This window comes from Aedes albopictus, chromosome 1, assembly GCF_035046485.1.
Source record: "Aedes albopictus strain Foshan chromosome 1, AalbF5, whole genome shotgun sequence".
Lineage (NCBI taxonomy): Eukaryota > Metazoa > Arthropoda > Insecta > Diptera > Culicidae > Aedes > Aedes albopictus.
In genome coordinates this window covers 184,747,751-184,762,687 of record NC_085136.1, presented here as the reverse complement: position 1 = coordinate 184,762,687, position 14,937 = coordinate 184,747,751, and the positions used below count along the sequence as shown (strand labels likewise).

At 36.3% G+C, this 14,937-nt stretch overlaps 2 protein-coding genes across 3 annotated transcripts in view; one reads left to right on the top strand and one right to left on the bottom strand.

The window, feature by feature from the left end:
- LOC134285363 (uncharacterized) overlaps nucleotides 1-14,937 on the top strand; it is a 224,659-nt gene that overhangs the window by 162,030 nt on the left and 47,692 nt on the right. The window lies entirely within an intron of this gene.
- The window catches only part of LOC109405489 (E3 ubiquitin-protein ligase UBR1), a 123,728-nt gene that overhangs the window by 66,835 nt on the left and 41,956 nt on the right, over nucleotides 1-14,937 (bottom strand). For both annotated transcript variants that reach the window (XM_029856448.2, XM_019678577.3), the window contains exons 8-10: nucleotides 4,682-4,793; nucleotides 4,494-4,622; nucleotides 3,238-4,433 (exon numbers count right to left, since the gene is read on the bottom strand). In XM_029856448.2, the coding sequence (XP_029712308.1) occupies nucleotides 3,238-4,433; nucleotides 4,494-4,622; nucleotides 4,682-4,793 (1,437 nt within the window). The remainder of the gene's footprint in view (nucleotides 1-3,237; nucleotides 4,434-4,493; nucleotides 4,623-4,681; nucleotides 4,794-14,937) is intronic.

Genomic DNA, 14,937 nt, shown 5'->3' with positions numbered 1-14,937 from the left:
AGATTATTTGCCCTTAACATGTCAGGTCCATGGCAGCACACCAAATTTTCTGTTCGTCTTTCAGCAATCAAATTTGCTGAAAGCATTCCAGCAATCCATCGATTTACTGATATACAGCATTTCTGTCGGCGAATTGCTGAAATTCAGTAACATAATTTACTGAATCCTGTTCAGCAACTTATTTTTTGCTGGGTATCAGTACTTCAGCTGTCAAATTTTATAAATCGCCGTAATTCAGTAAAAATTATAGCTGAATGCGTATCAGCAATCTGATTTTTGCTGCAAACCAGCAAAACGATGTCTGTCAAATGCGAACTTCAAAACAATATTGTATCGTTTTTATTTATATCTCTTGCATTGCAAAATTTTGTTTCTAAACAGTCGGTAGTTTACTGGTAATTTACTAAACAATTGAACTCCCTAGCACTGTTTGGTAAGTACATGCTTTAAGTTCTAAAGTAATATTTACCAAAGAATTTATTGCTGTCCTGATTTGCAGGTCTTCGCCAGCGGGAAGAGACGGAAGCATGAAAATTTTTAGTTGAGATTTTTTTTTATCAGATGGCAGAAGAATAAAGTTTTTTTAAGTCGGGAATTATTTAGGTTTATTTTTTCACATATAGATAACCGAAATAACAATATAAGTAAACTACAAACATACTCGGGAAGCCTGGAAAACAACAATAATTATTTATAAATGAATGGCTGGTTATTCAGCAAGAACAAATACGTATTGCTGATAGATCAGTAAACGAGCTGTCACTTTTTCGCATTCGCGCATTGCTGGTTTTTCAGCAATCGATATTTTGCTGAAAGGATTGCTGGTTGTACAGCACGCCAAAAATCAGCAAAATTTTGCTGATTTCCAGCAATAAAAATTTGGTGTGAGGAGCGGGAATCGAAGCCGGCGATAAGAAAACTTCGTCGGAAGCCACGATTGTGGGTGTATTCGGACGAGGTAGCCACAAGTTTTTTGCAGAACGGTCCTCGAACTCACGGAACAGAATACCCTTTGGCCAGGTGTCTGTATTCAACGCCGATTCACGGAATTTTGGGTCGACTCCAACTTTGTAGGAGAAACTCAAACGACTCGTATCGGCTCCTTGCCGTATTAGCGGAACGACCTTGACTGAATCTACGCTCGGTAGACAATCCTTCACCATTTTTTCTGCCGCATCTCGTTCAACGCTTGGATGGATACGAGAAAGGTAGATCCAAAGCAGCTCGACGGGTTCAGGAACGGTGACTACGCTGGAATCGGTCACGACTTTAGTACCGCCAAGAAGTTGCTGATTCGTAGCTGCTTCATCATCGCGGCGTCTTTTCGAAGGCGGTTGCGTGGGCGTTTGACGGAAGAAGTTGCCGGCTTCTCTAGTCGGAGTCAAAGGATTAATGCGTTTCGATAATAGTGCGATTTGTTGTCCCTGTTTAGCCAATTGCTTTTTAATCTCGGTGTGCATAGACTCTTGTTTTGCGGTGATTTCACTAATCGCGTCTCCCAGAGATGACACGGCAGACTTGAATTTCATCATCTTCATCAATTTCGCACAGTCGTCGCACATCCACAAAAGGTTCGAACATTCCTGAACAATTTTGACGAACGGCTTATTGAGCTTTGTAGGCGTCGTGGGCGTAGCCGTACATTTCAGATGAAACACCTTATCACAAAAAGCCATACAAGTGATGGAATCCTCCTCCTTGACGGGTCTCGCACAGTGATCGCAAGCAGAGGTCGACATATTCAACGATTCTATTTTGCAACAGCGTTGTTTATCCGTGTGGGTAGAAAGTACGGTAGCCCAAAAAGTGCACAGAGGGTATGATGTCACAACGGCGTTAAAAACGGTGCACTGCCGACACAAGAGGCGATACTTTACTCGAAGTGATTTCTCAATGTTAACACTCGCCACACGAAATCTTCCACTACACTGTTGTAGACGAGACGATTAATTACGGGAATACACAAAATTCGAATATATTAATCAAGCACAACACGGGAAAAAACGCGACTAAATGCCGAGCCGAAAAGTAAACAATCCCACAATAAAACTGATACAGGGAGTTCATTCACTAAACAACCCAATTGTCCCTGCTTGCGGATCCGCACAACCGTTTTTGCCCTTTATAAAGGAGAATGACTGAAGACTCTCTGAATACAAAGGGTTTGAATACAAAAGGGTTTGATTATTGTACGCTTGCAGCGCCACCTAGTGGCAAAATTAAAAAACTTAAAATGTCTGCATACGTTTAGCCAAGTTTTCCCATACAAACTTTAAGCGTTTTGAGCGTCCCCTTACGCTTAATCAATTTTGCTCAGTGAATCAAAATTCAACCATCGCGCAACAATAATGACAATGTCGCAACCTGTATTTGTTGCGACAATCCACCCAATGCGACATAAATTTGTCCCAACTTGAAAATAATGGGATAAACATCGTACACCACGAGATGAGGGATTTTTAAGCCTTGCATTGCGGTTTTTGAACGGTAACTTCGAGTCGGTAAACACTGCAACTCTGTTGAAGATCTAGCATCAAACAATTTCGACTTTGGGTTAGTAATAATTGATTATTCACGATTTGAAAAGTACGCAACATATTCAGCTTCTGTTTTGTCTGCAACAAAAAAATCGAGATCATGTCATTATCTGTTACTAGTAGGGATAAAGAGTAATCGTCGCGCCTTCTTTGTTGCTTGACTTGTGCCTTTTTTGTCTGACAATTCTCTTCACTGATTTTACTCAAATTTTGAACGGAAATTATGGGAGTCCAAAACAACTGATTTAGGAGGTAAGACTTGGCATTTTTCGAAATTTTTGTTTTTCATATAAGTGTGGGCCACCTTATTGTACAATGCTCACTTTTAACAAAAAATATGAAAATAAAAAAACAGCACAAACAATGCTATTATTGAATTATTCTTTGTTTTGAGTAAGGGGCACCTAGACCTAATTTTAGCCTTCCCAGAGAACCCTCCCCCATACACAAATTTAAATTAGTTGTATGGAACGTAGACTGGTCAGTGGCCATATCCTGCCTCCCTTAAAGTCTACGTGGTTTATGGACGGTTTTCAAAATAGGAAAACTATGGTTAAAAAGAAATTGGAAGAAAGGGTATGGAGCTGACTTGTGTCAACAAGTTACGCAAGAAATGTTTGTAAATTGCAATTAAATGTCAATTAAATTGCATTTGTGCAGTACCTTTACGATGACATAAATGCTAATATATGATACATACCGTATTGACAGTTCGCTGCTTAGTTCCTTGTCCGTAGCTCTAAGCAACATTTCCAGGGATTCTATTGTGTATGCACATGACAACCATGTGACGAGATATTCTTCAAAATTTCTCGATGTTGACGGAAAGGGAGCAACCTCATGTACAGCGGTGCAAAATTTGTTTACGTACTGCTCGATTGATTCGCCCACTAACGATTTGGTGTCATTATCATTTTTGTCAACAACGATGCCTAATGTAGTCGATAGTTTAGGGAGAATTATTTCCTCATACGCTTGCATGCAAGTGCCACTGACTTGTTCTTCGATATCGGCTTCAGCTTCTTGTTGGGTTTCCATCTGGCTGCTGTTAGCATTTCTTAGAATCACAGAAAATTCCTCCATTAGCTCATTCCAATTTTGGAAACCAATTGCATCGGGTATCGTTTTAATGGAATTGTTGTTTTCAATGAAAGCACCAAGAGCTGGCAAAAGTGGTAGAAGGGCGTTACTTAAGAACCTACAAAGCGGACAGAGAAATTCACGTTTTTCTATATCGAACAGTACTGGCGTTCGGTTGCGGTAGGGTCGACGATTTTCTTTAACCATTTCGTTTTTGAAATACTTTTCAAAGCACGATGCATGCATAACATGTCCGCAAGTGCTAACATGCGGAGACGGATGGATGCTAGTTTCCAAATACTTGAGCTGCCCTTGATCATCCGTCTGCTGGTAACGTGATAGTACACTCGATTTCTGCACAAATGCGGCGTAAACCATACATTCATCGGTTTTAGTAACAGGGGACTCTTCCGAACAGAGGATACACCGATGACGAGCTTCTTCTACACGTTGAATTTTTCGCCTCAATCCAACACATGCTTTTTCTTCAGTTTCCTCAGTTATGGCTTGCCACTCCATACTACTGCATCCTGCCTCCTTTTCATCGTCGCTATTGTTTTCGAACAATTCAGCATTGGATGTCATAAAGTTCTTCTGGGCGTTCTGCATCTGGGCCAGTATTTGAGCACGTCGTTTCGCTGCCAGTTTCGCTCGCTCCTCTTTTTCTAGTCGTTCTGCTTCTATCTGCGTCATCGAAGAAGTTTGCGGCTGATCGCTACTCAATTGATCTTCGTCCATCTTTTTATCTTGGAATTTCAGAGTTACGTCTTTGTATTTCTGAATGACCCACAATAGAAGGTCTCTTTGAGATTCAACCTGCAATGACAAAAATGATTAAACATATTGGCCCAGAAAACATACTATCTTCGCACATACCCTTGCATTATTAACCAATTCTTCCAGCATGGGAAAGATGTTCATCTTTTTAGACCGCTCAATGAACTTCAAGAAAGGATAGTGTCCGCATTCCTCTTCTTGGATAGCATAGCCGATCAGATGGAGAATCTTTGAATTAAACAGAAAAATGAGACATGCATTCTGTTGGACAATGCCAAATGTATTACTCGCTGAACATGGCTTTCCGAAAACGTAATCGCTTTAAGGTCAAGCGCTCGCTTAAGCACCGTCTGCATGATTAGAAGCATCACATCGCACTGCAACAGATTTGCTATCATGCTAAAAAAAATAAGCAAAAAAACATATTATAAGTAGGTATACGTATTTATTCTGATTTGACTTTGTTTTTACCCTTCTTACACCCATAAGAAGGGTATAAAAAAAAACGATTTTCGATCCGAGGCCCGCAGGGCCGAGTCTCATATACCAATCAACTCAGCTCGACGAACTGAGCAAATGTGCAGGGTATCAAACAATTGTTCGTACAGAATTTTTTTTGTCAAAATAATGTTTCATTCAAATGTTTATAACTTTTTTATGCGTCAATCAAAAGCGTTGAAATTTTGACCAATCATAAATCATATATTAAAGCTCCATTGGTAAAATTATGAGCGAGATCGAATGAGTTTTCTGAAAGTTATAGAGCTTTTAGTAAAACTTATAAGATTTTTGAACACATTTTTAAAACACTATATCTCAACATGTACAGTCATTGCACAATTATGGGTCACACACAATTATTAGTCACTTTTCACTTTAATAGATAAATACTAATTAATTACAAGCTTTTGTTAGCCATTATCATTTTTCGTTTATAAGTTGATTTGTTTTGTGTCACTATACGTATCGCACATGGACTTATACGTTCAAACATACATATTTTTGATATTTTTTTGTTCGGCGCAAAACCATCTGTCAAAGTAACGCTTCGATTGTGAATATCGGAAAGTGCGTGCGCTGCTTTCGTAAGCTCTGTGAAAGCGAGCTTCAGTGATTTTCAAGTGCAAAATGGTATCGTCACCAGAACAAAGGTATTATTTACGTTCTAAATGTAGAAATTCATGTGACTGCAGCTAATTAAAGCTTATTTCAGGCAAAATTTAAGTGACTCATTATTGTGCCAAGGAACACCGAAAATCACACAATTATGGGTCACTTTTTGTGCATCATAATATTGACAGTTCTGAGTACATGGGCATTGCATACTTTTAGGCGTTTATCGGTGGTTGTGTTGAAGATTTTGTCCCAATTTTGAAAAATTGATTCAAAATCGTTAAAACACGCTTTGTAAAGAGGTTTGCGACCAGTTTTAGATTCTACTATAGTTGATCTATCGAGAATAAGTGATTATTCAATGAAAAAATAGTTAAAACATTATTGTTGAGCCGATTCCTCTTGAGTGACCCATAATAGGCAACAAATTGACCCATAATTGTTACACAGCCAATTTTGACCCATTATTGTGGTTTTCATTATTCACCAACATTTTAGTAATTTTCACCGTCTAAAGTGAATTTTATAAGCAATTTTTTGTATAAAACATTAAAATGGAGTTTCAATGAAGACAATATAAAATAAAAATAATGAAAGTGTTATTTTTGTATGTAAAACGATTCATATTATGAAATGATTGTTCCTTGAGTGACCCATAATTGTGCTATGAGTGTACTCGATGATTTTTTTTTTTCAATTTTGTTTGTGTTACATCTTATACCTAAGGGTTTCATATGCAGCTATGTTTGAGGTTTTAAATCCACTACAAAAAATATGAAAAATGTGCCTCTGTAGTTGACGATGTATAACAAATTACCATATTTTGCACATACAGTGGTAGACATTCGTTTAGCCGAGGCATATTTTTTCTATTTTTTTCGCAACTGTAATAACTTTATGTTTTTTTTTTAATTTTTGGAGGACCTTCTAGATAATTTGCATTAGTCAATATGATGAAACAATATATTATTTATTTTCTGGCCATAAAATACAAGAAAAATAGAAAATTTGCCTAGACATTCGTTTAGCCAAATTGTACATTTTTTAGAATTCCATAATAAAAACTATCAAATTTCGAATAATATTCAACACAATCATTTTGTATGGTGTCCTGCATTATAGATCGACTTGTAAATCATGAATTTGATCGTTTTCAGAAGTGTTGCCATATTAATTTTACATGCATCTCATATAAGAAGGGGGTTGTGGGGCAAGATGGTCACCCTAAGCTTAGGCGTCTTGGGAGCATATATGGTAAGTGGGGCCAGGATGGGTCACCTAAGAAATGGATCCCTATAACTTTCTGAATATAAATCGCATTTCTCTGTATTCTACCACGACTCTCAGATACACTAGTCAGCTATGATATAAGAGTATAAAAAGGTAATAAAGTTTGATACCTGCTTCTTGACAAACAATTTTCAAAACATGACCCATCTTACCCCACCTCATTTTAACGGGGGCAAGATGGGTCAGCTATAAGAAAACTCGATTTTCCTCCAACAAAAAATACTATATCTTCTAGTTTTTCTCTATACATCTAAGCTTCATAGACGTACAAATTACATGAAGAAAGTGTTGAAACATATCGGTAGATTATTCTCAGAACTAGAAGATTTTTGTTCGGGTAGCCATAAACGGACTTTGAAAACCTATATTTTTTTAAGGAAAATTTAAAAAATATGTTCTCAAATTTTCAGTGCTCTCATCGCTTCGATAATGTAGGTCACAGAATAGCCTTTCCATGAAAAATAAAACATTTTCAAAAACTATGCAAACATACCGAAAAATTAGGGTGACCCATCTTGTCCCGTCTACACAGTACACGTAGTTATATGGAATGTATAGCATAAGAAGTATAACGAAAAAATATTTTGTTTTTTTTTTCTGTGCGAGGAACGTATACAATTTTCAAAACAATATACAACTTTTTTGTGTATCCCCGTCGTTTATCTGGGAAAATTATTGAAAGATTCTGTTCGGATTAGTGGAAATCAATTTCTGTAGCAATCTTGGTGTAGACAGCTCAAACTGCAAATGACCTTTAATTAGAATACTTAATTATCCCATACAATCGTATACTTACAAAATACTGATATCTCTTTGGCCAATCCGAACGTACCCAATAGTTAATGAATGAATCCTCCTTTACCCTACTAAATTAAGCATCAGAATTCAATATTTGGAATAATTCAATATTATTTGTTACTCACTAATTATGAGGCACTGCGTAACGGTACGTCGCTCAACAAGGGTCTTTATCACACCTCAGCGATATATACTACAAAACATATACATATAGGTAAGTATTTAACTTTTTATCCATCTAATTCATTTACCCTCTACCTTATCAGCAATCAAAAAATCTCCTACTTTAATCCGCACAATATTCCGACAATAATTTCAATTTTAACTTCTTCGACAATTTCCCACCTAGCATTCCAAAATCACTTTCTCCATGAGTCATCACATTTCTCCTCTTCATCATCTCCAACGTTCACGTTGACAATTGTCATTCTCGTATCTCGTAACGTCGTGTTGCCAAAAAGATTGTAGTGACCAAATACGGAGCGAACAGATTCAAAACATATATTGTGCGATTGAAAACGGTACTGACCCATCTTGCCCCCTGACCCATCTTGCCCCCACATACCATACTTTCATTAGAATATGGCTATTTAACACTCATCCCCTTTGTTTCATGTCTTTTCTATCTTCTTAACACAAAAAAGCATTTTATTTTACACTACAAATGCAAAATAAATTCATTTGAAAAATGCTACTTTCGGCATAAATTTTTTGCCATATGGGGCACGATGGCCACCCCATCGGGGCAAGACGGCCACAGAGCTCAATTTTCACAATTAGTGTGCTTCAATCCCTAAGCAACGTTCAATAAACCAAGGTCGAATCATCCGCAACGCTTTGCCTACAGAGGGTGTGGTATTTGCCAACATTATCTTTATGATAATGTTTGAAATAAAATTGATAGGAATTTCTTTGAAAATGTTCTATGATTTGGTCCGTTTTTTTAGCAAACTTGTTTCTCTCGAAACGATTTATCTTCAGATACATTACTACTCTTTTCTTGCATTATACTGTAATTCAACGGCTTGTAACAAACCCTCTTATGGCGGTTTTAGCTATGATTTTCCAGCCCTGCGCCAAAATATTTAATGAAACCAATCACCGTTCAACACCAAATAACTTCAAAATTGTTCTGAGGTATCATCTCCATTGCAATTAATTTTAACTGCTCCAACTAATATGAAAAAGCAATTTTCTGTGGTTTCGCAATATCTCTAAACATCATTAACAGTTTTGAGGTTGCTTTAGATTGGTTTTTGGATGGCGACATAGACCTTACCACAGGTGGCCATCTTGCCCCGAATGATTACAATATGTTTATTATTTTTTATATGAAATAATTAATTTTAAACATTGAAATTTAATTGTCGAGGTTTAACCCTTTCCTTCCCACGACTTTAAACGGCTATATCTATGCCAAAAAGCGTTTCCAAAAAAAAGTGCTTGAACAAAAATTATTGCAAATTGGCTGAATTTTTCGAAATCAATGAAAAAATTTTTTGTTATAAATCAATAGTTTTTTGATTGTTTATCAATAGTTCCACTATTGAAACAAGTAGTTAGTAGTTGGATCAACCTTATGAGGTTAAAACCATATTCTTAAAATTATTGCACCATATTGATCTAATTCCATTTGTCCCAAGTTCGCCGAAAATCGATGGTGCTCTAGAGCAACCATGGGAAGTAGAGGGTTAACAACAGTCACATATAGATACCATTAAAAATTAAAAATACTTTTTAAAGCGATGTTATTTCATTACTAATCCTTAAAATCTAATGGCCTAATACTATAAGAAAACACTGTTTTTGAACACTCAAACTTCAAACACTATTTTATAGTTGATTTTTCAAACGAATAGTAACTTTTTCGCACATTATAAACATTGTTTATAATCACAACCCATGCAGAAAATATTTTTGTGTTGCAAATTTATGCTTAAAACACAGGGTGGCCATCTTGCCCCATATGGCCAGCTTGCCCTACAAACCCCTAAGCTATAATATTGAAAATGTTTTCAAATTGAGATTTGTTGTAGTGTTTTTAATCGGAAGTGTTTTAAAAGATTCCAATAAAAGTATCACGACGAGTGCATTTACGAAAAACAAAGTTTTTAACAGAAAAAAATGCCGCAAATCAACAAAAAATCCCGTATTTAAGTATTGCTTTGATGAAATATAATAGTTTAACTTGCATAAATCACAGCGTTTACTACTATTACGTCATCTAATAGGTCTCAATATCTGTTAGGCTGTATACTGGCTGAAATAACATACATTGGACGCATAACATTTTGAGAAACGGCACCCGAAATATTCAAATTTCTAACATGAACTTGTTTCATAATTTAGACGTTCTTTTCAAATAAATCATGTTAAAAATGTTTTTTTTTACAATTTATTATACAATTATTTCATACATTAAACACATAGTAGAGACACACAAGATTGATTTACAACTATGAAATTAACAACAACTATTAAGTAACATAAATACATTTTTTTAGAGTTTAGGCATAATCTTGGTAAAATCGAAAAAAAAACAAGTAAATGAAGTAATTAAAATATCACAGTAGTTTGTTTAGATGGCTAATATGCCTTCGATCAGCGGATTGACAGACAGTTGGCAGCTAAGCAGGAACTTTCCACCAATGCGGTTGACAAACTCATCCAAGGTTTCCATATTTGCAATGTCGTGAAGCTCGTCAGTGGGATACCAAGGTTAAGGTTAAAAATAATTTTGAGCAACTTATTTTGCTGTATCTGCAAACGCTTCCTATGAGGTTAAAAATGAATGTGATTCAAATCATAGATTCATTTATAATATATTTCTCCAGATTGAATGAAATAAGCCAATGTTTTGACCATGTCATGCATTTTTGTATGAACATCTTCTTTAAAAAAACAGGGTTAAAAAAATCCCGACTCTTCTTGCAGTTCTTTTGCTTGGCAATCTTCTAATTCATTTACGAATGCTAGTATTATACAGTTATACTTCAGAGGCATTAGGATACGTCTTTATTACTACACTGCCGTGAATCGCATATCTGTCCCATTTGCATAGGAAATCCAGCAAAGATGGGACTGATATGCGATTCACGGCAGTACACATATCTATTTATTTTAGCTTTTATGAATCCCATTTTGATATTTAACCTTCCGAAAACCTATATACTTCATTTTCTCACGACATTTTATGCAATAATTTAAACATTTCCAACAATAACTCTGTGTCATATTTTAAAAACAACTAATCTAGCTTACATGAGAGTGTTTACAGAAAGCATTTTCTTTAAATAAATTAATTTATCATCGTTTCTCTTTATCGGGACAAATTTTTGTAATGTTTGTTTGAATTTCACAAATAAATGAACTTTTAAGGTCAATTATCTTGCTAACACGTCATAAACTTAATGCCTTGAGGTATATCCTCGAAATACACTCACGAAATTACAAAAAATCTATCGAAAACCATTTTTTCATTCATCTCGGCTAGACGAATGTCTAGGCAAAAAAAGACATTTGAAGGGTTTTTACCCTCGTTTTTGTTTCAGTGTATATATAAGTGTGATGTATCACCTTTTCATAAAACAGTACTAGATATACTATCACTGTCATTAAAAAGTTTTATCATAAAATCTTTTGTATGAGTTTCCTGACACTTTTTTGGAAATTTTTGGGCCTCGGCTAAACGAATGTCTATCACTGTATAATCTGCCAAACGTTTTCCACCAATAAAAGTGCATTAACTGAACGAAAAATTCATAAGACCTACTCTTCATATGTGGTTGAGTAGGTCCTGTATAAAAATATTACATTAAGAGAGTTTAAAAAAGTTGAAAACACTTGACACTTTTATCGATCAAAATAAGAAAATTTCCAAATTATACTCTGAACATATACAGATTTTTCATGTTTTTGTAGTGAATATGAAACCTTAAACGAAGCTGCATATGAAAGCCTTAGGTATAAGCTGTAACACAAAAAAAAATGAAAAAGTTTCATCAAGTACATATTAAGATATGATGTTTTAAAAATGTCGGTCGGTCCAGGATCTTCTCGTAAACGTAATTTCCTTGACTTCCTTGGGCATAGAGTATCTTCGTGCCTGCCACACGATATACACATGCAAAATGGTCATTGGCAGAGGAAGCTCTCAGTTAATAACTGTGGAAGTGCTCATAGAACACTAAGCTGAGAAGCAGGCTTTGTCCCAGTGAGGACGTTACGCCAAGAAGAAGAAGAAGTTTTAAAAATGTGTTCAAAAATCTTATAAGTTCACGCAGAAAAAAATAGATTGAACTCAAAAATAAAGTGCTTTGAATCTAAGAAAATAAATCATTGAACCGCGGCTTAATACCATTTTGCTTTGAATCTAACATATTTGGCATTAGTTTCAAAGCATTCATTTCATTGTTTCTAAAATCAAGCCTCGCGACGTTGATTTTAGTTTCAAATACTTCTTTACTTTGAATCTATAACATTATTGCTTTGAAACTAAACAATTTTGTGATTTCAAAGTCTATATTTTTTTAGAAACAAATATCCATCGAATTAGATTCAAAAACAAAATATTTTTGTATAAAAGTAGTAACGAAATTAAAAAAATCATGCGAGAATCGAACACGGGTACTGTTGTAATACGCAACACTGATAGCGAACTATCGTTCACGGCCAGATCTGCTCTTGAAAATCTGAGGGTAAAACTGAATCATCTTGCTCATTACTGGCGATGTGCATTCTCCGATATTGAAATCAAAGAAATTTTTTTTTTTGATTCAATGAACCCCGCGACTTAGAAATGAAGTCTCTATGAATTTGGTTCTAATATGTGTTATTTTTCTGCGTGTTTTACTAAAAGTTCTAAAACTTTCAGAAAATTTATTCGATCTCGCTCAAAATTTTACCAATGCAGCTTTAATATATGGGTTAATTCTAATTGGTCAAAATTGCAGCGTTTTGAAAAGTTATACATTTAAATGAAAAAAAAATTTGACCAAAAAATTACTGTACGGACAATTGTTTGATGTGTGTGTGTGTGTGTGTGTGTGTGTGTGTGTGTGTGTGTGTGTGTGTGTGTGTGTGTGTGTTGTGTGTGTGTACGTGCGCGTGTGTGTGTGTGTGTGTGTGTGTGTGTGTGTGTGTGTGTGTGTGTGTGTACGTGCGTGTGTATGTGTGCGTGTGTATGTGTGCGTGTGTATGTGTGCGTGTGTATGTGTGCGTGTGTATGTGTGTGCGTATGTTACAAAAAAGTCACGCACGGTTCTCAGCCGTCTCACAGACAAACAGACGTAACACCTTGAACGATTTTCATGGAAATCCATCGCCCAGTTCACACTACCATCACTCGGTGGGAAAGTTGCACGAATCACTGTGTTGTGCAATATCGTCAACAGAAGGCGCTAGTGTGAAACTGTCAAACGCATAGAAAAACGATGCGCGAGCCTCTGGTTGTGAAGGCCACAACTATGAAAATTTAAAATGATCGTTAAAAGCGTGGTCGATGGAAATTTCGCAGAAGTGTTACGTCTGTTTGTACAACATCCTTATAGAACCCTATTGAATTATATTACGATCGGACATTTGGTTACCGAGATATCTTTCGAACAGTACTTGGAAGCAGTGCTGAAAATCACCGTGAATAACATTTGGCATTTTTCAAAGGTAGTCCATGACATTTATCTTAAATATTCGAAAAATAGCGGTTTTCCGTAACTTTCTTACAGAGCTGGTCTAGTCGCACAAGTTTTTTACATACCATATTCTCAGGTTCAGCTTCTAAAATGAGCTGTAGGTGGTTGAATTTAGATATGACGAAATTAAATTTTCAGCACTGCTTGGAAGTTAGCTTTCTGATAGATTTTTGACCAAGGGTATCATAAGGAATATCTCAGCCGTCTGTCAACCGATTTGGATTCTCTTAGCGCAAACTGAAAACTACAATATCCTCATTCCTCAAAAACAAATAGACGTAACACTCTAATTCCAATCGTACACCAATTTAGAACACTTGTAGTGTGTAACAATGACATAGAGTGAAAAGGCGTTTTGCAGCTGCGAATAGGCCTTTTATGAACTACGTGGTTTATGAACGGCCCAGGAAAATTGGTGGAAGATTTCCGAATACAATTGAAGATGGCACTGGAATAAAGTTGCTTTGCAACCAAAAGGTATTAAGGTAGGTATTGAATGCTAACCATCGCGTGCTTCGATTGTGTTCCCCCTTTCGCTCTTGGTCGTAGTCATGTGCGGTGCGCGAAAAAATACCCTCGTAATTGATTTCAAAGTTCTACCGATTCGTCCAGATATCAAAAAAGTGCAGCAGTTCTTGGAGGATGAAATATGTCTCCAATACTCGGATGTTGAAAGCATACGGTTGCATTCTCAGGGTTGCATCACTCCCGCAACTGTGTGTTTGTTGAAGTGAACAGTAGTATGGGACAAATATCAAATCCTCGCTCCAGTCGACTTTTTGTACCCCATTTAGGTCCCATATGAACTGTACAAAATTTCAGCGCAATCGGTGAAACTATAATTTAGCGCAAGCGGTTCAAAGTTTTCATAGGATTTACTATGGGAAAAGTTACACTTTCAGATAGAAAATCCCAGAGGTCGTCCCTTGTCTCCTTAATTCAAATCGATCAATGTTTCTTGTAGAAAAATCAATTATGAAACTTTCCTTCGAAGACCGCAAAACAATTGGATGCTTGTAGAAAAAGTTATTGATTTACTACCGATTAGTGATCCAATGAACGGCTTTTTGTTTTGTTTTAATAGCAGCACTGTAGCTGCTGCCTTGGCTGCTGCTGTTTCTGGGGGTGGTGATGCCTCCCGCCACCCCATGCAACAACGGCAGCAGCAGTGCTGCTGATAAAACAAAATAAAAAGCCGTTCATTGAATCACTAATCGGTAATAAATCAATAACTTTTTCCACAAGCATCCAATTGTTTTGCGGTCTTCGAAGGAAAGTTTCATAATTGATTTTTCTACAAGATACATTGATCGATTTGAATTAAGGAGACAAGGGACGACCTCTGGGATTTTTTATCTGAAAGTGTAACTTTTCCCATAGTAAATCCTATGAAAACTTTGAACCGCTTGCGCTAAATTATAGTTTCACCGATTGCGCTGAAATTTTGTACAGTTCATATGGGACCTAAATGGAATCTAAAAAGTCGACTGGATCGAGGATTTATTTTTTCCATACAAGCATGTACCATACTAGTGAACAGCCATGATATTGCTTCGAGTTATCAAACGAAGTACAATTGTGAAAAGGCAATGCTTTGTGCAGGCTAGGAATTTCGTATACGTGGATTGCGATGCCGTCACCCGATGTCAATT